This window comes from Staurois parvus, unplaced genomic scaffold (assembly GCF_062004578.1).
Source record: "Staurois parvus isolate SC_StPar_1 unplaced genomic scaffold, SC_StPar_1.0 ptg000071l, whole genome shotgun sequence".
Taxonomy (NCBI): domain Eukaryota; kingdom Metazoa; phylum Chordata; class Amphibia; order Anura; family Ranidae; genus Staurois; species Staurois parvus.
Genome location: NW_028317867.1, coordinates 129,257 through 156,046, shown reverse-complemented (window position 1 = coordinate 156,046; position 26,790 = coordinate 129,257). Strand labels below are relative to the sequence as shown.

At 40.4% G+C, this 26,790-nt stretch overlaps 1 protein-coding gene across 1 annotated transcript in view; it reads right to left on the bottom strand.

Moving 5' to 3' along the window:
- Positions 1-26,790, bottom strand: part of DCUN1D4 (defective in cullin neddylation 1 domain containing 4) — a 93,972-nt gene that overhangs the window by 21,324 nt on the left and 45,858 nt on the right. Inside the window, exons 6-8 of the mRNA XM_089669245.1 lie at positions 17,246-17,316; positions 15,915-16,006; positions 7,877-7,985 (exon numbers count right to left, since the gene is read on the bottom strand). Of these exons, the coding sequence (XP_089525371.1) occupies positions 7,877-7,985; positions 15,915-16,006; positions 17,246-17,316 (272 nt within the window). The remainder of the gene's footprint in view (positions 1-7,876; positions 7,986-15,914; positions 16,007-17,245; positions 17,317-26,790) is intronic.

Here is a 26,790-nt window from a genome sequence, read left to right as displayed (position 1 = left end):
AAAAATATTCCATGCATGTGACTGTGCTTTAAGCTGGAACACACACGTGATCTCCACTTCTAAGTGCAAGTACTCTCCTTCAAATGGCAGCAATGCCTGCTCACCTCCCTTCCTCGACCCACACAGGGCCTCAAAGCAGTTACCACCTCAGTGGTGTATTCCTCTGGCAGACTCCTTATTCCTCCTCCTCTCTTATGCAACTCATAAAAAGACAAGAAAGCCTTCCATAGTGTAGTAAATTTAATAGGCAAAGTTAAAAATTACAAAGTATTCCACTCACATGCTCCTTTCCATAAAAAAGCGTTTTTCCCAGCCTGTGGGTAGATATGCATGCACCTGGGGGAATCCAATATGGCCACTGTGTCCGGACATACGTCACCAGGAAGTAGACAAACCGACGCGTAGCGTCACGTGCGTCGTGACTTCATCAGGGTTACCGCCCCCTGGTGACTCAATGGTATTTATAGAGAAAAAAAAAAAAAAAAAAAAAAAAAAAAAAAAAAAAAAAAAAACCTAATTGGATTCCATTGTGAGAGCAGGCATACGGCGGACATCTTATTAGAGTCCTGCACTCACATACATGAATCTATCCCATATACGAATTCTAGTGCTGGATACCAGATATAAATCTCCATATGTCATATTCAAGATATGCACATATAGGAGTAAACAAATTATATATTTAAGCCTATATGAACCACATCTACATCTTTAATGGTGCAATACCACCAAATCATAAACTTTATTAATCATAAATATTAAAACCATTAATCATAGTGGGCTTCCTTATTAAGTAGATATATAAAACAAAACAAAAAAAAAAAAAAAAAAAAAAAAAAAAAAAAAACGCATGAGGGTACATGTTCCCCCATGCGTTTCCAAAAAAAAAAAAAAAAAAAAAAAATATAAATATAAAAAATAAATAAAAATAAAAATAAAAATAAAATAAAAATAAATAAATAAAAAGTAAATCATTAATAAATAATGAAGGAAAAAAAAAAAAAAAAAAAAAAAAAAAAATTAAAAATATATATCTACACGACCATTGTAAATTAATTCGAATGAATGCTCAAAGAGCTCATTAAATACCGATTTAAAAGAACAATTAAAAATAAAAATAAAAATAAATAAAGTGGCATGCACAAATACCAATAGCTTGGGTTTACAAAAATACATTCGTTATATTAACAGAATTAAAAAATATAATATGTGAGTTAATATTACCAGAGATATTTTATATGTAAATTGCTGTTACCAGATCAATTTTCTAACATTTAAAATTCAAATTTAAAAATCGCTAATAAAACAGTTGAGATCAAACTCAATATTAAGGCCATGCGGTGCCTGTGTATGCATGGTATACATCCATCTCGACTCTGCCTGACTAAGGGATTTAATCTTATTACTCCCCCTCCAATGACTCACATACTTCTGTATACCCCAAAATTTGAGTCCTGAAGGGTCTTTATTATGCTGTTTTGAGTCATTGGAGGGGGAGTAATAAGATTAAATCCCTTAGTCAGGCAGAGTCGAGATGGATGTATACCATGCATACACAGGCACCGCATGGCCTTAATATTGAGTTTGATCTCAACTGTTTTATTAGCGATTTTTAAATTTGAATTTTAAATGTTAGAAAATTGATCTGGTAACAGCAATTTACATATAAAATATCTCTGGTAATATTAACTCACATATTATATTTTTTAATTCTGTTAATATAACGAATGTATTTTTGTAAACCCAAGCTATTGGTATTTGTGCATGCCACTTTATTTATTTTTATTTTTATTTTTAATTGTTCTTTTAAATCGGTATTTAATGAGCTCTTTGAGCATTCATTCGAATTAATTTACAATGGTCGTGTAGATATATATTTTTAATTTTTTTTTTTTTTTTTTTTTTTTTTTTTTTCCTTCATTATTTATTAATGATTTACTTTTTATTTATTTATTTTTATTTTATTTTTATTTTTATTTATTTTTTATATTTATATTTTTTTTTTTTTTTTTTTTTGGAAACGCATGGGGGAACATGTACCCTCATGCGTTTTTTTTTTTTGTTTTTTTTTTTTTTTTTTTTTTGTTTTGTTTTATATATCTACTTAATAAGGAAGCCCACTATGATTAATGGTTTTAATATTTATGATTAATAAAGTTTATGATTTGGTGGTATTGCACCATTAAAGATGTAGATGTGGTTCATATAGGCTTAAATATATAATTTGTTTACTCCTATATGTGCATATCTTGAATATGACATATGGAGATTTATATCTGGTATCCAGCACTAGAATTCGTATATGGGATAGATTCATGTATGTGAGTGCAGGACTCTAATAAGATGTCCGCCGTATGCCTGCTCTCACAATGGAATCCAATTAGGTTTTTTTTTTTTTTTTTTTTTTTTTTTTCTCTATAAATACCATTGAGTCACCAGGGGGCGGTAACCCTGATGAAGTCACAACGCACGTGACGCTACGCGTCGGTTTGTCTACTTCCTGGTGACGTATGTCCGGACACAGTGGCCATATTGGATTCCCCCAGGTGCATGCATATCTACCCACAGGCTGGGAAAAACGCTTTTTTATGGAAAGGAGCATGTGAGTGGAATACTTTGTAATTTTTAACTTTGCCTATTAAATTTACTACACTATGGAAGGCTTTCTTGTCTTTTTATGAGTTGCATAAGAGAGGAGGAGGAATAAGGAGTCTGCCAGAGGAATACACCACTGAGGTGGTAACTGCTTTGAGGCCCTGTGTGGGTCGAGGAAGGGAGGTGAGCAGGCATTGCTGCCATTTGAAGGAGAGTACTTGCACTTAGAAGTGGAGATCACGTGTGTGTTCCAGCTTAAAGCACAGTCACATGCATGGAATATTTTTTTCACCTTTGATATTGTCTTGTTCACCTATGGCATATATCATTTATGTATAATTTAGATACCACTGTATGTGGCCAATATTCTGTTTTCACGTATATATATATTCTGTTCATTATATTTGATTTATGCACTATATATTTAGTTTCCTAATGTGTGTTATTTAGCTATTTTGGTTGACACTATTTTTTCTTTTCACTAGAGGGAGTCAACACACATTTATTATATATAGTGGTCACTTTGATTTATAATTACACTATATGGAGATACATGATTGTATTCATGTGATACAAGCGCTTCACTAATTTTTAATTTTATTTTGCACTTATTGGTATCAGCTAAGTGACAGCAGCTGTATTTTGTCAATTATTCCCATGAGCGCAGGAGGATCCCTTATTATTTATCAAAGCATATGATGCCAGTGCTAGAGGAGCCTGATCCTGGCACTCTGAGCTCAAGACGTTGATGAGGAGCTTGGCTTCCACCGATAACCATGTTCTCTGAACTGTGTGCCTAAAAGACTGGTATCTGTCGTTACCTGAAGAGCTGCAGGGGAACTGACAGGTCAAATGGGATTGGGACGGTTTAGGCAACATGTTTTAGAGCTGTCCGCCCCCTACTCTCAAGTCTAACCACATTACAATAATGGGAGGCATACAAGTAAAAAAGTGGAAGGACTACAAGGATCAGCATAGTGCTTAAATAAAACCAATTCAAAACAAAATAGAGCTGCTCTGAGCAACAACATTAACCCCTTGGCGTTGATGTAACACAAATATGTGGCTTCACAGAACTGGGCATTTTCCGTGGTGCCTCATATCTGCATACCTGTCTTTGTGGTGGGAGCGTGCCGCACAGCGCGCTCCCAGCACAAACACTGGGGTGTTACTGAGAGCCTTGCGTCCTGTTTTAACGATTGGGACCAGGGACTCTCGATTCCGGATCATATGATTGCTGTGATAACCTGAGATCGGCTATCACAGTGATCAGTCACTGTGAAGCCGGCCCCCCTTCCCCCTTTTTCTCTCTTTGACTGGAGGAGAGAGATACAATGTATCTCTTTCTCTCTCCTTGCAGATAAAAAAAAAAAAAAGGAAACAACTGTTTCCAGGGTTAGTGTTTGGGTTAGTATTTGGGTCAAGGTCAGGATTTTTAAAAAAAAATTTTAAATTGGTATCAGTGTCAGTTAGTACCACTGTGTTTTAGGTGAAAAAACAAAATGTGCACTATTGTTTCTGGGCTGTACTACAGATACAAACAACAAATAACATACACATATATGAATTTATTTTGGGTTGTTCTTTGGTGGTAGGTTATGGTAGTAATAAGAAACACACATAAGTTATAAAACAGCCCAATTTGTCTTGAAAAAAAACAAGGTATAATTCACCTGGATGTGCTAAGTAGTTGTGATGATATGTACAGTTTTACTAACACATGTCAAAGTTGAAAAATTGTACTTCGGCTTTAAGATTTGTTTTGCCCTTAGACATGAAGGCATGGCATAAATTAAACTAATGTAATGTTTAAAAAAAAATACAGTGATGGCTGTATTAAAGCTGTTAATTATCAAAGGAATTTTGACAGACTTAAAAGTCTGCCTAATCAGGTAGGCTGCCTGCTGCGTGCTTAAGAAACAGCTGGAATCAAATACAGAGACCGCTGTTAAAATCCAATGCATCTCATCATGAGATTAGGTGTTGTGTGGGCACCAGGCAGAGCAAATGCTCGCTTGAGCTTTTGCCATGCCTTCCTTTCGCCTGGTTTCCACAACTGCTAGGGTTAAGGGCAGGGACAGACTGACCATTTGGAAACTCGGGCACTGCCCGAGAGCCCGGGATCAGTAGGGGGCCCCATGAGATGCCCCTGGTACCTTTTTCATAGGCTATTTTGAGTTTGGGCAAGGACACAGGGGCCCCATGATCCCCGATTGCCCGGGGGCCCCATGAGTTAGGCCCCATGAGTTGTCAGTCCGCCCCAGGTTAAGGGTATTCCCCTTGTGGGGTACCCACAGTGTGTCCAAGAAGGAGTACCCAGCAACCAGGTGCAGACCATCCTTGAGAGAAGTCCTTGTGGCAAATGTGAGAGAGGAAGCACTGGAGTACCTTATAAAGGGCTCTAGGTGGAAGTGATGTTAAAGTGTGCAACAAGTGGTGTAATGTAACAACTGCTCATGTACTTGAGACTAAGTGGATGAATTTTAGAGTAGTGTTTGGAATTTATTCACTTAAATTTTCAAACACAGAGTTACAGGGTTACCCTGTCTTACCTGTCCAAGTCGCTGGTCCCTATATAGAGTCTAGGCTTCGCCTGTCATGGTAGTCTTACACCTGGTGGGGTTTTCAGGGTCATAGGGATGGATCATGGACCTGGGTCTGTATAGCACCCTGCGTGCTATCTGCACACATTGCACAAAGTGCCAAGGCGAGTGCCTACTCAGGATCAAGTGCCCAAAGTAACATTACAGGTTGTCCCCACAGAATGGGGTTCAAGTATGGTTCCCAAGGTTTTACCAAAAAGCATGCCTTCTACTGTTTTAGAAGATAGGTAAGTGTTGATTAAAAAAGCCAAAGAGAAAATAAAAAACTATTTAGGCTAGGGGTGAGTTCTCTGAAAGAGAGAAAATGTTTATCACCTAGGACATTAGCAAAGAAACTGAGGACTCACAGAGTGGGGTAGGATTATAGGGGGACACCCATAGGGCATGTCCTTAAAAGCTTGCCAGTATTCAATTACCCAAGGTACCAACCTATAACCCAGGGTCTATAAAAATTCAGCTTGTGTCCTGTACTGTAGGATTACATAGTAGGAAAAAGGCATGCACCCTTCTGGGACTCAAGCAAAAAAATAAGGCAAGCTAGGAGTAGGAAGAGTTTTACCGGGATGGACAAGGTTTTTTTTTTTTTTCTTTTTTTAACCAGTGTCCAAATCCTCATGTAGGCAGCAGTACACCACAATCTCTCTAGAGGGGAGATTTAGGCCCCTTTCACACAGGCGGTTTGCTTTCCAATCATCAGTTCATAGATCCTCTGCTGATCAGAGCAGAGTGGGATGGGTGACATGTCTGTGTGCAGTTAGTTTATGCAGAATGGACAAGGACAGAACCCATTCTGCTCTATGTGCGGCCGAGAGTAAACAGATTCTGCTGTCTGTTTACACCCGGATGTCTCCAATCAGGTCTGTCCAAACAGGCCTGATGGACACAGAGGTAGGCAGATATAAAACAGACACAAGTCCATTTACATCAGTTGGTCTACAGAAATGCATGACCTGACAAACTGATCGAACTGATCAGATCGCCCGTGTGAAAACGGCCATTACTAATATTTGTGCACAGAGAATCTGGTGCAGCTGTGCATAGTAACCAATCAGCTTTTAATATCAGCAAGTGAATTGGATACCATGCACAGCAGTACCAGATTTTTGTGTGCACCAGTTTTAGTAAATCTCCCCCATACCTTGCCAGTGAACAAGAAATAAAATTGTTTGATGTGTCTGCTAATAAATCTCTTTACTGTACGCTCTAAGCCCACTCTCAGTATCTGCATGATTTGCAAAATAGAGTCGGGTGCCAGGGAGATGAAACATAGTAGTTAAAGTATCAGTGTCCACCCAATGACAGGCCTGGAAGACCTGTAAAAGATGTCAGCAGCTGCGGATGGAGTGATGAGGGGAAGTGCGGACCTTGCAGTGCAGGAAAGCACATTAGAGGGTAAGTGTGCCATTACAAGCAAGTATACTGTTCATGATTGCATATTATGGCGAACAGCTTCAGAGATTTTAGCTCTGCTTTTTATTTGCAGTGATAAACTTGATATAGAATACTATTTAAATATAATTCTGATTTGCAGTTTTACTGCACCCCTCGCCGCTCACTTGGAATTATAACATTAAAGCCTAACAAGGCTGTACACAGGTCAGAGCCGCAATGCTTTGCTTCACGGCTGCAGCATTTTTAACTTGGGCCATAAAGTGACAGGTGGCACCACTTGTCACACTTGCACATTCAGATCAGTGGGGAACATCACAAGCTAAATGCTTGGTTTGTAGTTGTGGCATAGTGCTGCAATGTAAAATTGCTGTGCAGCAATGAAAAAAAAAAAAAAAAAAGTGTAAGGAAATGGCAGTAGTGCCTCCTAAACACCTGCCAGCCGCCACTCAACCACCCTCTGAAAAGCAATCCATCACAGATGGTGTTACCGCCTATCTAAGAACGCCCTTACAGATGTACAAAGACAATGGGCTTATCCTGTACAATGCAAATCAACTCTTCCATGTTAAAAAGGGCACTACTTATAAAAACGTAAGTGCAGTTTAAGATTTATTACCACACATTAATATGAATTTTTCACCATACATTCAGCATTTGATGTTTTACAGCAGTCTTTGTTTCCATTCTGTTAAAATGCCCATACTGCATTGATACTGAATATGTTTCTTTTTAAAGTCAACTCCAGGCAAAAAAAAAAACATTTTTCCTATGCTGTGGGGCTGCGCCCGCACTGCATGGGTTAACTATTCATTTTTTTCTAGGGGAGAGGAGAGTGAAGATATACTTACCTGATCCTCACAGCACAAGACCGGTCCGGCATCCCCGCTCTCCAATGGTCTGGAGTTGTGGACGTCATCACTGCCAAAGCAGGCTCTACAGATCAGGAACAGTTCATTGTTTGACCTCGAGGGAGCGCTGTTTTCAAGCGGACCGAAGGATCAGGTCAGTACGAGCTTTCTGTTCACTCCCACAAAAATGAGCAGTCAACCCATGCAGTGTGGGGCACAGACCCACTGGATGGGGACATTTTTTTTTTGCCCAGACAGGTTTTAAGTCAATGCCAAACTGGAAAATGACAGTGATATTTCCCATTGAAAATACAGATCTCTATGTTTTGTTGAAATACCCTGGCAGCAGTACCAGGTGAATGCTGAAGCTCAGTAACAAGCTATCCAGTGTAATTAGAAGTAAAACATTTTCAGTTATTGGCAGTGAATCTTACCTACCCGTGCAAAGTCAAAAGCATATCTATAAATAAGTTTAAAATTTGTTGGCTCATTTAATAAAGATCTCAAGTAATCCAGAGTGTTTCTAAGTTTCTCAGTGGTATCACATCTAAAAAACAAAGACAAAACAGTTGGTTGAAGCAGATTTAAATGTTAAAATTTATATTTTGCATTAATCAACAGATGTCAGCATTTCTAAACAATAAAATTATTGTGGATAAAAACTAACCACTTTTGATGTTATAAATAAATAACTGTCCTCTTACGAGATCTAGAGACTAGGCAAAAATCACATGCTGTCTTGTAACTAAAAGCTTGCAGGCATTTTATAGAATTATAGACAGCAGTGTATATTTTAGTCCGCCAGAGATCCTGCCAGTAATAGCAGATTATCAGTACTGCTAAGAAATGTCTGTATATGTAATGACCAAATATGGCTGCTGAAATATACACAAAAATTACTAACTTTATACAGCCACACTTTATTTTTAAAACAGTTTAGATTGTAAGCTCTAACGAGCACGGCACTCTCATTCCTCCTGTATTGAATTATCACTGTACTGTTTGCCTTCATGTTGCAAAGCACTGTGCAAACTGTTGGCGCTATACAAATCCTGTATAACAATATGATAAAAAAAATAACAATCAGGTTATTACCTCACAAGTATTACAGATTTAAAAATGTTTTTGTACATATGGTCTAAAAAAGGGGCAGGCATTTTCACATCCATAGGAAGGATCTTCTTCCTGCTTGAGAGTGCTGCAAAGAGATTGTGCCCTGCAGTTTCTCAGTACAAATCTAAGGCTGGCCATAGGTGGCTCAAATTTCAGCACTGTTCCCTTAGTGGCAGAGGTTCACACTCAGAGTAGTCCTAGGGCAATAAGAGATGTCCCCCACAACTGCATATGCAGTCCTAAGATCACACCCCTGTTCAGTTTCCCCAGCCCCACCCAGTTGCCTCAGAGGTATATCACCTTTCTTTGTTCTCTCATCTTCTTTTGGGGACTGAATATCCTAAATGGCTCCAAGCTCATAACATGACCACCAACATCACATTTTCACATGATCAATGGGCTCCACCCAGCTACAAAACTACCAAAAGGAACATGGGAAGTCTACACACAACCATGAGGGTCCACAACCATGCTTGTACAGATATGGATAAGAATTTTTATGGAACTGGCCTCTTTCTTGAGCAGATATAGATCCCACACCATTAATAAGGCTATTGCTTGGGCTTGGATCTTTTCAGTTGAACAGCTGTCTGTGAACAACATTTATAAACGGCCTCCCCGCACCCTGCTTGTGCGCGCTCCCTCGGAGCATGCAGCACCGCGATCCGGTGCCCGCTGTGTCCTCCGGACACAGTGAAACACCAATTGTCGGCCGGGACCTCTGTACGAGGTCCGGATCATGTGATCACTGATTGGCCAATCAGTGATCACATGCAAAGTAGTAAGCAAGATGTCACTTGTGACATCATGCTTACTACGTGTGAAATTTGTGAATGATCACAGAGGTCACATGGTACAAGGCTATTCACAACAGCCTTGTACCATGTGACAAGCTGTGACCAATCACAGCTCACTCAGTACTTCTCAATGACTGCAAGAATGCACACAGAGAGAAAGAGAAATGATTGCTTTTACATCCTATATGGGTGTAAAAGCAATCAGTGTAAAAAAAAAAAAAAAAATCTTTATCACCCCTCACAAGTAGTACAGTGTCACCATGGTGACACTGTACTGCTAGGGTGACAGTATGTAAAAAAAAAAATAAAAATAAAAAATAATAATATAAAAAAATAAAATAAAAATGTAAAAAAAAAATGTTTAAAAATTATAATTTTTGGTTATAAACTAATTTGTATTTTTTTTTTTTTACTAAAGATAACGGAATAAATTTTGGCAAAGATTTATGATGAAATATTATTTATTTACAAAATTTTATTTAAAAAAACACTTTTTTTCAAAATTTTTGGACTTTTTCATTTAAATAGCAAAAAAAATAAAAATCCCAGCAGTGAATAAATACCACCAAAATAAAGCTTTATCTGTCTCAAAAAAATGGTAATAAATTCATTTGGGTACAGTGTTGCATGACCGCGCAATTGTCATTCAAAGTGTGATAGCGCTGAAAGCTGAAAATTGCCCTGGTCAGGAAGGGGGTAAAAGTGTCCGGTCTGGAAGTGGTTAATACCGCACCATAGCAGAAAGATGACTACAGCATGATTCTCTTGTTTTGGGAGGGCATCCAAGGATGCCCTTCCAGAAAGAGCCTCCTGCACTCCCCCTGGGGCATGCATCCAGCGAGCTCCGTGACCGATGTGTCCTTTGCACACAGATTGAGGTAATGGACCAATCACAGTGTCCCTTTACCATGTGATCAGCTGTGTCCAATCACAGCTGATCCCATGCAAACAAAACTATCGGCATTATCTTTCCTCACACGCTGTCGCTGTGTGAGGAAAGGAGAGCTGGTAACTGGCAGGGCTGACAGGGTACATTTACACTGATCATCAGTGTCCTGATTATCAGTGAATCCCCATCAGTGACGCCTATCAATACCCGTCAGTGCTCAGTGAAGAATAAAAATTAGAAAAATTACTTATTTGCAAAATGTTATAACATAAAAAAAATAAAGACCGACAATTTTGAAAAAACAAAACAAAAAAAGACAATTTTTTTTACTTTTTGCTATAAAACATAGCCAGTAAAAAATTTAAAAAAAATCTAATTTCATCATAAATTTAGGCCAAAATGTATTCTGCTACATGTCTTCTCTAAAACAAAAAAAATCCCAATATGTGTAAAATAATTGGCTTACGTAACAGTTAGAGCAACTACAAATGGCGGTATACATACTGGAATTTTATACTAGTAATAGCAGAGATCAGCGACTTCTAGCGAGACTGCAGTGGGCAATCTGACACTTCGGGGGGACGGGACGAACTAACTGCCACTGACATTTCAATGACACTAATACAGTGATCAGTGCTAATAAAAAGCACTAACACTGTACTAATGACAATGGACAGGAAGGGGTTAACATCTGGGGCGATCAAAGGGTTAACTATGAAGTTTTACTGTGTGTGCTTTACTAGGGAAACATGCTGCAGTGTATTTCTCTGCTGTAAAAAGAAATACACAGAAGCATGTTATTGCTGGCAGGAGAGAGACCTGTGTTGTTTACACACAGGTCTCTCCCGTCACTAGTTCTTGGCGACCGCCAGGTGCCAGCGGGGAATCTCCGGCCGGTACCCAGTGATTGACATCTGTAGCCGCCAATGGCGGTGCTGGTAGGGCGGCGTGCACATGCCCCTTACCCAGAAATGCAAATCATGTATATATACACATGATTTTGCGCAGCCCTGCCACCCTGTAAGCAGTATTTCTGCTATAGAGCGGCGGGGAAGCGGTTATATACCACCAAAAGAAAGCTCTATTGGTCTCAAAAAAATAATAAAAATTTATGATCGCGCAATTGCCATTCAAAGTGCAAAGGAACTGAAAGCTAAAGGGGGTGAAAGTGTCCAGTATTGAAGTGGCTAATGGCTGAAATTGGGGATAGTCAAGGAAAAAGCTAGATTTAGAATAAGAATCTCTGTAAAGTATGTGTTTGTTCCTGAAAGACTGAGGTACAGGCAAAGATGCAGGAACACAGCTGTCAGCACAGACATGTTCCATTTAGCATGAAACTTAACTTCAAAAGCAACATACTAGCAGTTTTAAGAAATGTTAAGAAATGTTAAATGTTTTATGTTAAGAAATGATTCCTAACCTGATTTAAGTTGTGTGAAATGAAACCAGCAGACTAGCAACATTAAGGCCTCCTTCACACAGCTGTTTAGCCATTTTCATCAGATTTCAGTCACAAGAATCAGCTGATTCTTTCGACTGGAATGACAGATGCATGCGCATAGCGGTGGCTGCTCAGCCTGTACAAAACGCTGACAGCACTTGCTGTTGTTCGCATGCAACCGCACATCAAGTGGCTACTTGCTGTTAGGCATGGGTGTCTGAACCAGGATGCAATCAGTCACAGCTGCTTCAGCCTGTTAAAACTGTCTCTGTGTTTGTTAACCACTTCCCGCCCAACCAATAGTAAAATAATGGCCAGGTGGGACTCTTGTCGAACCCGGAAGCGCGTCATATGACATCCTTCCCGGTTCACGCCTTGCGAGTGCCCTCAGGACCGTGCTGTGGCTAGATCTGTCACCGGCTGTGTACCTCGGACATGGCCGATGACAGATCTGTGTACCGGCCCTGTTGACAGTACCATGTGATCTGCTGTGACCAATCACAGCAGGTCACATGACAGTTGTAGACAATGGATGGCTTTCTTTCATGCTATCCATTGTATACAAGTATGTCTAGCTGTGAATGGTCACAGTGGTCACATGCACAGGCTGGGCTATTCACAGCCCATCTGTGTCATGTGATTAGCCGTGGCCAATCACAGCTAATCACAACAAAAAAACCTGAATGAATCGATTTCATTCAGTTAAATGCTTACATATAGCAAATAAATTATTTGCTATAAGCAATCAAATTGTGTAAAAAAAAAATACTGATCACTTCCCCAAAGTAGTACAATGTTACTATGGTAACATTATACTACTTTGGTCATAGTGTAATATGAAAAGAAAATCTTAAAAAAAGAGAAAAAATATATAATAAAAAAAAAAAATAAAAATTATCACATTTTTTTTTTAGTACTGTTACCAGTGTCCCTGATCACCGCCACACCAGTTACATGACGCTGTACTGCACTAGTGACAGTATGAAAAAAAATTTTTTAACTTTTTTTAATTTCTTCAATTTCCAAACAATTATGACAAAAAAAATTACAACTTAAAAAACTTTCTATGCCTCTTATGAAATTCAAAATTTTCGGTCTTTTTTTGTTTATTTAGCAAAAAATAAAAACCCCAGTAGTTATTAAATATCACCAAAAGAAAGCTCTATTTCTATGAACAAAATGATAAAAATTAAATTTTGGTACACTGTTGCATGACTGAGCAATTGTCATTCAAAGTGTGAGAGCGCTGAAACCTGAAAATTGGCCGGGCAGGAAGAGGGTATTGAAGTGGTTAAATCACACAAAATTTGTACTTAAAACAATAAATACATTAATAAATTGTGAAATTAAGTCCTTAAAGTAAAATCAATAGGTGCAAAATTTCTTTCACATCCACTCTTTGCTCCCCACCCGTGTGCCCCCAAACTCACCAACTATAGTGGACTCTTATAGTGAAGTAAGAGTCATTCACGCTTTTTGTGGTGCATGGGAAATCATGCTGGGCACACTTTTTGTGGTGCATGGGAAATCATGCTGGGCACACTTTTTGTGGGGCATGGGAAATCATGCTGGGTATGCTTTTTGTGGGGCAATTCACGCTTTTTATGTGGCATGGAAAATCATGCTGGGTATGATTTCCCATGCCACACAAAAAGCATGAATGACTCTTACTTCACCATAACAGTCCACTATAGTTGGTGAGTTTGGGGGCACACAGGCGGGCAGCACAGAGCACCTACCACCGGTGGATGTGAAAGAAATTTTGCACCTATTGATTTCACTTTAAGGACTTCATTTCACAATTTATGTATTTATTGTTTAAGTACAAATTTTGTGTGATTTCATCACTTGCCCTCCTGAGGATTTACTTCCTTTCCTGACCAGGTCATTTTCTGCATTACGGCGCTGCATTATTTTAACTGACAATTGCTGATCACGTGATCACGTGATGTGGTAAAAGGCCAATCACAGCGGCCTTTTACCACATGATCAGCCGTGTCCAATGACACGCTGATCACCGGGAAATGCAATTGCCGGTTCTCGGCTGCACTTTCCTCACGCTGTCAGATCGTGAGGAAAGTACTGCCGAGAACCGGCAGTTGTTAGAGCGAGGATCAGGGCACTGATGATCGGTGCCCAGCAGTGCCACCCACAAGTTCCGCCCACCTGTGCCCAGCAGTGCGCCCACTAGCTCCGCCCACCTGTGCCCAGCAGTGCACCCACCTGTGCCCAGCAGTGCACCCACCTGTGCCACCCAGCAGTGTCACACACCTGTGCCCAGAAGTGCCACCTACCTGAGTCCAGCAGTGCCACCCAGCTGTGCCCACCAGTGCCACCCACCTGTGCCAATCAGTGCAGCCCAGCAGTGCTGCCAGTCAGTGCCACCAGTCAGTGCCCAGCAGTTGTGCCAGTCAGTGCCCAGCAGTGCCGCCAGTCAGTGCCACCTATCAGTGATGTCTATCAGTACCCATCATCAGTGTCGCCTATCAGTGCCGCCTATCCGTGACACCTCATTAGTGCTGCCTATCAGTACCCTTCAGTGCTGCCTATCAGTGCCCATCAGTGCCACCTATCAGTGCCCATCAGTGCTGCGTCATCAACGCACATCAGCGAAGGAGAAAAATTACCTGTTTAAAAAATTTTATAATAGAAACAAAGAAACTTTTTTTTTTCAAATTTTTTGCAATTTGTTTGTTTATAGGGCAAAAAGTAAAGTGCCCAGCGGCAATTAAATACCACCAAAAGAAAGCTCTATTTGTGAGAAAAAAATGATAAAAATTTCATATGGGTACAATCTTGCATTGACGGGCAATTGTCAAAGTGCAACAGCGCTGAAAGCTGAAAATTGGCCTGGTAAAGAAGGAGGTATAAGTGCCCGGTAGGCAAGTGGTTAAACATGTCCAGTAAAAAAATTTAAAAAATCAAATTTCATCATAAATTTAGGCCAAAATGTATTCTACTACATGTCTTTGCTAAAAAGAAAATCCTAATACGTTTAAATTAGTTTACGTGAAAGTTATAGCGTTTACAAATGGCGGTATATATACTGGAATTTTTTTTTACTAGTAATTTATTTCAGATACTTATATAGCACCGCCAATTTACACAGCGCTTTACATATATATTGTACATTCACATCAGTCCCTAACCCTCAAGGGGCATACAATCTAAAGTTCCTACCGTACATTCATACATACACATACTAGGGCCAATTTAGACAGGATCCAATTAACCTATCGGCATGTCTTTGGAGTGTGGGAGGAAACCGAAGTACCCATAGGAAACTCACGCAGTCACAGGGAGAACATGCAAATTCCAGGCAGGTGGTGCTGTGGTTGGAATTTGACCAACGACCCTAGTACTGCCAGGCGGAGGTGCTAACCATTTAGCCACTGTGCTGCCCACTGTAATGGCGGCAATCAGCAACTTACAGTGGTACTGCGGCGGGCATTCTGACACTGGGAGGAACTGACTTGGTGTCAATGACATCCCCAGTGACACCAATGCAGTGATCAGTGCTAAAAAAAAAAAAAAAAAGCACCGACACTGTACTAATGGCACTGGGCAGGAAGAGGTTAACATCTGGGGCAATCAAATGCTTAAATGTGTGCTGGGAGTTTTACTGGGGGGTGGCGTGTTGGCGCTTCATTATAAGCACACTGTTATGGATGGCTGTGCTGTGCACAGCTATCCAGAGCAGTGTGCCCGAGCCAACAGGGATGAGGACTGTTCGTAAAGAAAGCAGCCCTTCTCTGTCAGAGATCCTCGGTAATCACCGGCGGGTAATCACCGGCCGGGACCCGGTGATTGACAGCTGCGGCCACGAATGGCGGTGCGGGCGCGCACCCCCTACCCGGAAATACAAAATCATGTATATACGTGATTTTACGCACCCCTGCCGCCCTGTAGCAGTATTTCTGCTATAGGGTCGTCGGGATGTGGTTAACTAACACTGAGGCAGCGCTTCTGTTATTTTGTGTTTTATGTTGATAAGGCTGTACCTTTATAGGAGGAGCAGCCCATTATTGATTAACATTGAGTGTGCATTGATTGGTGTGTACTAAGTGCAGGTGATTACGATCTAAGCATTGACATGCACCTGTCATTCCAGCTGCAAGAATCCGCTAATTCTTTGAACTGGAATCTGGTGCATGTGGCTAAATGGCCATGTGAAGGAGGCCTAAAAAAAGTAGTAACAACAATGACATGTTAACATACTAATTGGCAACTACTTACTGTAGGGAAGTCATTCCTTTTAACCATTCTTGCAATGTAAAGTAACCCATGTTCTGTGCATCTAATTTCCAGGCTAAAACAAGCATAACAACCTATGGGAATAGAATAAATACAAGCTAATGAGTGTTAGAACATAAAAGTGAGATTTCATTGCCACAGCAGAGAACCAACCATGAAAATCTCAAAACACAGTGCCCTTAGGCACTTGTGACACTATATTCTTCAGAAAAATAGCCCACATGCAAGTATGATACAATAATGTACATATCACTTAAAAAAGGAGATAGGAGAGAGGGAAAGAGAAGAGGGGAGAGAGATCCTTGATGACCAGCAAACTAACACTGATCTATTCCTCGTATAGTTATTTTTCCTCTACCCCTATGGGAGGTAGTGGAAATCATTTTGTTCCTTAGGGACCAAAGCCATTTCAGTACAGTTTTGTTTTTGCTGGTGCTTTATTTGCAACAGAATGCACATACACCAATTTAGAGCTTACAGACCCACAGAGAGTTAGAGGATCAAGTGAAATCATGGGCAAGATGGTTATTACCCAAAGGCCACAGAGGTCTGTAAGGATGGGCTTAGGTGGCCTAATGCTTCTCATCTAGGAATTGTGGGCAAGAATTAGGCATTATAGGATTTCCTTATGTAACTACAACAAGCACATCTGATTGTTAAAATGCTCATTATCAAAAATGAAATTTTATAGCTTGCAGAGAAATGTATGTGCAATCCAATCCAATATTTTCTTTTCTGTGTGTTGAAGGACAGTGGTTACATAACGGTCAAATGGTTGCACTCAGTCTATTGCCAGTACCATTTAATTCATTAAAAAAAACATTCACTTTTTTAGGGTGAACTCCAGTAAAAACAGATAAACCCCTGAAATATATTAACTAAGCTGTCTTCCCTTGTTAAGGATTTGTATTCCGTCCCTCCAGTCCCAAGTCTTATACTACTGTGCCAGATAGGGCAGGCAAGCTAGTGCCCTGACTTTTCTCTGCTACATTTAAAAGCAGAACTAAATGTTATACTTTGAAAAAGTGCTGATTTTTTTTTTGGCAAGTAACTTGCAAAGTCTCTTTTGTCACAAAACAATTCCCACACTCAGCAATTTTTTTCTTAGAATGCGCTGTGCAGTGTACATTCCTACTCATTCTCGGCATGCAGAGAACAGAGCTAGGGCCAATGCAGGGGATTTTTGCTCTACCTTGCTCTGTACTAAAACTGCAGGAGTTAGTAGAGTTTGAACTTGATGGCCATCGGTCTTTTTGAAACTTCAATAATTATGTAATTATGAAACAAATCAAGAAAAAAAAAACAGGCCTTACATTTTCAGGTTCCACACCAATATCTTCACAAAATTTTTCCATCCCTTCTGGGCCAACTACATCATCAGTTCCTAAACAGATAAATCTGTTATGAGAGCTATCCAGAAAAAGCTTAAGACATCCTGAGCAACAAAAGCATTATAATAAACTAACAAAAAAAAGCAATTTTACTACATGGATTAGAAAGGCTGGGAGGAGAGGGGGGTGGTAGTGTGGTGGAGGAGGGTATGAACATGGTTGGTCAAAACAATTCAGTTTCAAAGGCCAGTTCTCCCAGCTGAAACTTCCCTACAAGTCTATGGAAAAACCTCTATGTATCTTTGTAGCTGCTTGGGACAGATCAGTACAACAGAGGCACTATCCAAAGAGAACTACTACCCATGATTGATTTTATTCTTCTTGAGACAACACCTTCCATACAGATGTTAATAATAGAATATTTATACTCACTGTAAAAGCTAAGGGTCAGAGGATGAAGACTGGGACAAGGTACTGGACTCCTGCAAGCTTGTTTCTCCAACATTTTCTCACCCACATACAGTTAGGTCCATGTATATTTGGACACAGGCACAATTTTAGATTTTGTCAGGTATTTACCACAATATATTCAAACTATAGTTCTATAATGGATATGGGCTGAAAGTGCACACACTCAGGTTTAATTTGAGGGTATGTACATCCAAATTGGAGGAAGGGTTTAGGAATTACAGCTCTTAAGAGTAGCCACCCCCCCCCCTTTTTCAAGGGACCAAAAGTAATTGGACAATTGAATCAGAAGCTGTTTCATGGCCAAGTGTGGGCTACTCCTTCGTTATTTCTTCATCAATTAAGCAGGTAAAAGGTCTGGAGCTGATTCTAAGTGTGGTATTTGCATTTGGAATCTATTGCTGTGAACCTACATCATTCGTTCAAAGGAGCTGTCCATGCAAGTGAACCAGGCCATTGTAAGGCTTCAAAAACAAAACAAATCCATCAGAGAGATAGCAGCAACATTAGAAGTGGTCAAATCAACAGTTTGGTACATTCTGAGGAAAGAAGAATGCACTGGTGAGCTCAGCAACATAAAAAGGCACGAATGTCCACGGAAGACAACAGTGGTGGATGACCCCAGGATCCTCTCTATGGTAAAGAAAAACCCATTCACAAGATCCAGAGAAGTGAAGGACACTCTCCAGGAGGTGGGCAAATCATTGTCAAAGTCTACAATCAAGAGAAAACTTCATAAGAGCAAATACAGAGTGTTCACCACAAGGTGCAAACAATTCATAAGCCTGAAGAATAGAAAAGCCAGATTAGACTTTGCAAAAAAAACATCTAAAAAGCCAGACCAGTTCTGGAAAAGCATTCTTTGGACAGATGAAACTAAGATTAATCTGTACCAGAATGATGGGAAGAAAAAAGTGTGGAGAAGGCTTGGAACAGCTCATGATCCAAAGCACACAATGTCATCTGTAAAACATGGTGGAGGCAGTGTGATGGCAAGGGCATGCACGGCTTCCAGTGGCACTGGGCCATTGGTGTTTATTGATGATGTGACAGAAGCAGCTGGATGAATTCTGCTGTCTTTAGAGATATACTGTTAGCCCAGATATAGCCAAATGCCGCAAAGTTGATTGGACGATGCTTCATAGTACAGATGGACAATGATCCAAAACACAATGTAAAAGCAGCCCAGGAACTTTTGAAGGAAAAGAAGTGGACTGTTCTACAATGGCCGAGTCAATCACCTGATCTCATCCCAATTGAGCATGCATTTCACTTGCTGAAGGCAAAACTAAAGGCAGAAAGACCCACAAACAAAGAACACTGAAGGCAGCTGCAGTTAGAGCCTGACACAGCATCAGAAAGGAGGAAACCCAGTCTTTTGTAATGTCCATGGGTTCCAGACTTCAGACAGTCATTGCCAGTAAAGTATTCTCAACAAAATATTAAAAATTAACATTTTATTTTATGATTATATTAAATTGTCCAATTATATTTGGTCCCTTAGTACTTAGAATCAACTCCAGACTTTTTATCTGCTTAATTGATGAAGAAATAACGAAGGAGTAGCCGGCAACTGGCCATGAAACAGCTTTTGATTCAACTGTCTAATTACTTTTGGTCCCTTGAAAAAGGGGGGGTGGCTACTCTTAAGAGCTGTAATTCCTAAGCCCTTCCTCCAATTTGGATGTACATAAAAAACTAAATTGCACCTGTGTCCAAATATATATGGACCTAGCTGATTTTATTTATATATATATATATATATATATATATATATATACACACACACACACACACACACACACACACATATATATACAGTTGCAAGAAAAAGTTTGTGAACCCCTTGGGATTACGTGGAGTTTTGCATGAATTGGGCATAAAATGTGCTCTGAACGTCATCTAAGTCACAACAATAGAAGAACACAGTCTGCTGAACATAATACTACACAAACATTAGATGTTGCCATGGTTTAATTGCACATAACATGTAAACATTCACAGTGCAGGGAGGAAAAAGTATATGAGGTCCTAGCTTATTGACTTCTCCCAGAGCTAATTGGAGCCAGGAGTGAGCCAACCTTGACTCCAATCAGTGTGATGTTATTGGATGTGTTGCTGACAGCTGACCTGCCCTTAAAAAACACACACCTGTTTTGGGTTTACTGGTTTCAAGAAGCACTGTCTGATGTGAACCATGCCTCGCAGAAAAGAGCTCTCAGAAGACCTATGATCAAGAATTGTTGACTTGCATGAAGCTGGAAAGGGTTACAAAAGTATCTCCAAAAGCCTTGATGTTCATGTGTCCACGGTATGACAGACTGTCTACAAATGGAGAAAGTTTAGCACTGTTGCTACTCTCCCTAGGCGTGGTCGTCCTGTAAAAATGGTTGCAAGAGCACAGCGCAGAATGCTGCATGAGGTTAAGAAGAATCCCAGAGTGTCAGCTAAAGACCTACAGAAATCTCTGGTACATGCTAACATTTTTGTTGACACATCTACAATAAGGAAAACATTAAACAAGAATGGAGTACATGGGAGGACACCACGGAGGAAGCCATTGCTGTCCAAAAAGAATATTGCAGCACGTTTGAAGTTTGCAAAAGAGCACCTGGATGTTCCACAGCACTACTGGCAAAATATACTGTGGACAGATGAAACCCAGATTGAGTTGTTTGGGAAGAACACACAACACTATGTGTGGAGGAAAAAAAGGCACAGCACACCAACATCAAAACCTCATCCCCACTGTAAAACATGGCGGAGGGAGCATCATGGTTTGGGGTTGCTTTGCTGCCTCAGGGCCTGGACGGATTGTTGTCACTGATGGGAAAATGAATTCCAGAGTTTATCAAGACATTTTGCAGGAAAACGTACAACCATCTGTCCGCCAACTGAAGCTCCGCAGAGGATGGGTGATGCAACAGGACAATGACCCAAAGCATACAATTAATTCAACAAAACAATGGCTGCAACAGCACAGAATACGCCTTCTGGAGTGGCCCAGTCAGAGTCCTGACCTCAACCCGATTGAAATGCTGTGGCATGACCTTAAGAGAGCGATTCACACCAGACATCCCAAGAATATTGCTACACTAAAACAGTTTTGTGAAGAGGAGTGGTCCAAAATTACTCCAGATCGTTGTGCAGGTCTGATCTGCAACTACAGGAAACGTTTGGTTGAGGTTATTGCTGCCAAAGGAGGGTCAACCAGTTATTAAGTCCAAAGGTTCACATACTTTTTCCTCCCTGCACTGTGAATGTTTACATGTTATGTGCAATTAAACCATGGCAACATCTAATGCTTGTGTAGTATTATGTTCAGCAGACTGTGTTCTTCTATTGTTGTGACTTAGATGACGTTCAGAGCACATTTTATGCCCAATTCATACAAAACTCCACGTATCGCCAAGGGGTTCACATACTTTTTCTTGCAACTGTATATATATATATATATATATATATATATATATATATACATATACACATATACATACATACATACATACACACACACACACAGTTGTGTTCAAAATATTAGCAGTGTGTTGAAAAAAGTGAATAAAGCTCAAAATCCTTCTAATAGCTTTTATTTCCATACACACAAATGCATTGGGAACACTACACATTCTATTCCAAATCAAAACATGAAGAAAAATATATCAAATTTGTGTTGTTCCTCACAAAAATTGAAGAAAAGTGAATATTAGCCTGTTCAAAAAAATAGTAGTGTTTGTATTCTTCTTTACAAACTCAAACATTCACTATATAAACTGAAAAATGTTTGAAGATTTTGCTTTCCTTTGAATCACTTAATTAATATTTAGTTGTATAAGCACTGTTTCTGAGAACTGCTGTACATCTGTGTTGCATGGAGTCAACCAACTTCTGGCACCTGTGAACAGGTATTCCAGCCCAGGATGATTGGACTACATTCCACAGTACTTCTCTATTTCTTGTTTTTGCCTCAGAAATTGCATTTTTGATGTCACCCAACAAGTTTTCTATTGGATTAAGATCCGGGAATTAGGCTGGCCACTCCATAACGTCAATCTTGTTAGTCTGGAAACAAGATATTGCACGTTTACTGGTGTGTTTGGGGTCGTTGTCTTGTTGGAACACCCATTTCAAGGGCATTTCCTCTTCAGCATAAGGCAGCATGACCTCTTCAAGTATTCTGATGTATTCAAACTGATCCATGATCCCTGGTATGCGATAAATAGGCCCAACACCGTAGTATGAGAAACATCCCCATATCATGATGCTTGCGCAACCATGCTTCACTGTCTTCACAGTGTACTGTGGCTTGAATTCAGTGTTTGGGGGTCGTCTGGCAAACTGTCTCCGGCCACTAGACCCAAAAAGAACAATCTTACTTTCATCAGTCCACAAAATGTTGCGCCATTTCTCTTTAGGCCAGTCAATGTGCTCTTTGGCAAATTGTAACCACTTCAGCACATGTCATTTTTTCAACAGTGGGACTTTGCGGGGGCTTCTTGCAGATAGCTTGGCTTCACATAGGCGTCCTCTAATTGTAATAGTACTCACAGGTAACTTTAGACCTTCTTTGATCTTCCTGGAGCTGATTGTTGGCTGAGTCCTTGCCATTTTGGCTATTCTTCTATCCATTCGAATGTTAGTTTTTCGCTTTCTTCCACGTCTTTCAGGTTTTGGTTGCCATTTTAAAGCATTTGCGATCATTTTAGCTGAGTAGCCTATCATTTTCTGCACTTCTTTATATGTTTTCCCCTCGCCAATCAACTTTTTAATCAAGGTACGCTGTTCTTCTGAACAATGTCTGGAACGACCCATTTTCCTCAGAATTTCAGAGAGAAATGCACTGTAACCAACATGTACAACATTTGCTGCCTTCCTTCCTTAAATAAGGGCAATAATTGCCACCAGTTTTTCAAAGAATGAATGACCTCACTAATAGAACTCCACACTGCTATTATTTTGAATACGCCCCTTTCAATTAGTGATTCAATTACACAGAATCAGCAGCATGCATGTCATGACTGTTGGGTCTGTTGGATTTCTATTACTCTACTACACCTGCTAGTAAATTATTTGCCATGTAGAAATATAATTTATACCAAAAACAGTGATTGATCAGGTTAGTGATGTCTGACTGCTATTATTTTGAACACAACTGTATATATATATATGTGTATATATAATCTCTATCTATCTTACATAAGATGTACCTAAATCCCATCCGCTTATCTAGATACAAGCCACATCAAAGCCCCCTCTGTCTCAGATGTAGTGAGTCCAACGCTACCTTTTACCATCTGCTGTGGTCATTTCCTGTCATTCAAGGCTACTTGACACAGGCGGTACGCTTCCTGCATGATCGAATGGACTCCCCACTAACCCTCTGCCTGAAGCAGTGCCTTCTCAGACTCCTTTCCAATCTGGATAGTGACAAACATCTCCATTTTTTTTTTTTTTTACAAGAAACCCTTTTTGGGTAGCAATGAATTGTCTGAGGATTTGAGAACAAAAATTGTGGAAAAGCATGGAAAATCTCAAGGTTACATCCAAAGTCTATCTTGAGAGATCTTAATGTTCCTGTGTCCACTGTGCCCAACATTGTCAAAAAGTTTACAGCCCATGGCACTGTAGTCAATCTTCCTGGACGTGGACAAAAGAGAAAAATTGATCAAAGACTGCAAACATTGTTTGAATGGTACCTCGATCAACTCAAGCTGACCTTCAAGCACAGGGTACAACAGTGTCAGCTCACACTATATGTGTATACGTCGCCATCTGAATGAAAAGAGACGCTATAGTAGGAGACCCAGAAGGACCCCACTGCTGACACTGAAACATAAAAAAGCCTGATTGGAGTTTGCCAAAACATACCTGAGGTTGCCAAAATCCTTTTGGGATAATGTGCTGTGGACAGAAAACAAAATTACAGCTTTTTGGCAAAGCCCATCATTTTACGGTTTTCAGAAAAAGAAGTTAGAAAAAATACAGTCCCTACAGTAACACATAGTGGAGGTTCACTGATGTTCTGGAGTTGCTTTGCTGCTTCAGGCAGTGGATGTCTTGACCGTGTGCATGGCATTGTGAAATCTGAAGACTACCAAAGAATTCTGGGGTGCAATGTAGGGCCCAGTGTCAGAAAGTTGGGTCTCAGTCAAAGGCCATGGGTCTTACAATGACCCAAACCAAAGCACATGACAAAAAGCACCCAGCAAAAAGACAAAGTGCTGGAGAGTACTGAACTGGCTAGCAACGAGTCCAGATCTCAATCCCATAGAGCACCTGTAGAGAGATCTCAAAACAGCAGTTGGGAGAAGGAACCCTTCCAATCAGAGACCTGGAGCAGTTGGCAAAAGAAAAGTGGTCCAAAATTCCAGCAGAGAGGTATAAGAAACTAACTGACAGGAAGCAACTGATTTCAGTTTTTTTTTTCCCAAGCGCATGCTTTCAAATATTACATTGAGGGTGCCAATGATTTTGTCCAGTCCATTTTTTTCTCCACTGTTTGTGTCATACCAATACGAAAAGAACAAAATAAATATGAGAATGCCGAAACATCTGTAATTGCAACAATGTTCTGGGCAAAGTGGTGCTGACAGATTTCATCTATGGCCAGCTTAAAGCGGAGTTCCACCTGAAAAAAAATTAATAAAAGTCAGCAGCTACAAAAACCTCGGTCCAGCGGTGTCCTTACCACCACTAGTTTCACTGGCCGTCTTCTCTCCCTGGCGCCGGCATCTTCAGTGTGGGCACCCGGCTGTGACACCTTGCGGCTTCACATCTGGGAGCCAACTGCGAATGCGCAAGAAGCTCTGCGTTTGGTGAATGGCCCCATAGTCTTCTGGGACCTGTCACGTGTCCCAGAAGACTACCGGGAGGGAGGGGGTGGGGAAGACAACTTCCGCTTCCGATCGCCTAGGCGATCGCAGCGGAAGTGGGTACCTGTCAAATTCGGGTACCCGTTCCCCCCCCATTCACCAAAGATGATAATCCTTAATGGGGAGCGGGGGACAGAGGCTTAAAGCGGAACTTCCTCTTTTGGGTGGAGCTCTACTTTAAGTTAAAAATTTTGCATATGCTAAGAGCAGAAGAAAGACTTTTTGTAAATATTGTAGTGTGATGTATACCTGTGATGGATAGCTTGCCATTCCAATTACCTGTGTAATAAGTATTCTTGCAGTCAATAAAATTGAGAAAATTTTTTTTAAAAAAATACAACCAATGTCCGTATAAACTATTTTCAGTGTAAGTACAAGGAGTCCTGGAAGTGATGGTTTGGCCCCCACAGAGCCTTGATCTCAACATCATGGAGTCTGTCTGGGATTACATGAGGAGACAGAAGGATTTGAGGCAGCTTACGTCCACATAAGATCTGTGTGCAAGTGTACCTAGAAAAACTGTTGCTTTTTTACTTTCCATTTTTGTTAACTGATAAAAACAAGCTATTAACACATCTAACACACACACACACCAACCACTTTATTAGGTACACCTGTTCAATTGCTTGGTAACACAAATTTGCTAATCAGCCAATCATATGGCAGCAACTCAATGCATTTGCCCATCTAGACATGGTGAAAATGACTTGCTGAAGTTCAAACCAAGCATCAGAATTGGGAAGAAAGGGGATTTAAGTGACTTTGAACATGGCATGGTTGTTGGTGCCAGACGGGTCGGTCTGAGTATTAAAAAAAAACGGCTGATTTACTGGGATTTTCACGCACAACCATCTCTAGAGTTTACAAAGAATGGCCCAAAAAAGAAAAAATATCCAGTGAGTGGCAATTGTGTAGACAAAAATGCCTTGTTGAAGTCAGGAGAATGGGCAGATTGGTGTGAGATGATAGAAAGGCAACAGTAACTCAAATAACCACTTGTTACAATCAAAGTATGCAGAATACCATCTCTGAACACACCACAATTCAAACCTTGAAGCAGATGGGCTATAGCAGCAGAAGGCAACACCAGGTGCCACTCCTGTGAGATAAGAACAGGAAACATAGGCTGCAACTTGCCCAGGCTCACCAAAACTGGACAACAGAAGATTGGAAAAATATTGCCTGGTCTGATGAGTCTCGATTTCAGCTGCAACATTCAGATGGCAGGGTCAGAATTTGGAGTAAACAACTTAAAAGCATGGATCCATCCTGCCTTGTATCAACGATTCATGGATGTGCAGCCAACAAATATGCAGCAGCTACAGTCAGGTCCATAAATATTGGGACATCGACACAATTCTAACATTTTTGGCTCTATACACCACCACAATGGATTTGAAATGTCAGCTTTAATTTGAGGGTATTTACATCCAAATCAGGTGAACGGTGTAGGAATTACAACAGTTTGCATTAGTGCCTCCCACTTGTTAAGGGACCAAAAGTAATGGGACAGAATCATAATCATAAATCAAACTTTCACTTGGTTGCAAATCCTTTGCAGTCAATTACAGCCTGAAGTCTGGAACGCATAGACATCACCAGACGCTGGGTTTCATCCCTGGTGATGCTCTGCCAGGCCTCTACTGCAACTGTCTTCAGTTCCTGCTTGTTCTTGGGGCATTTTCCCTTCAGTTTTGTCTTCAGCAAGTGAAATGCATGCTCAATCGGATTCAGGTCAGGTGATTGACTTGGCCATTGCAGAACATTCCACTTCTTTCCCTTAAAAAACTCTTTGGTTGCTTTTGCAGTATGCTTTGGGTCATTGTCCATCTGCACTGTGAAGCGTCCAATGAGTTGTGAAGCATTTGGCTGAATATGAGCAGATAATATTCCCGAAACACTTCAGAATTCATCCTGCTGCTTTTGTCAGCAGTCACATCATCAATAAATACAAGAGAACCAGTTCCATTGGCAGCCATACATGCCCACGCCATGACACTACCACCACCATGCTTCACTGATGAGGTGGTATGCTTAGGATCATGAGCAGTTCCTTTCCTTCTCCATACTCTTCTCTTCCCATCACTCTGGTACAAGTTGATCTTGGTCTCATCTGTCCATAGGATGTTGTTCCAGAACTGTGAAGGCTTTTTTAGATGTCGTTTGGCAAACTCTAATCTGGCCTTC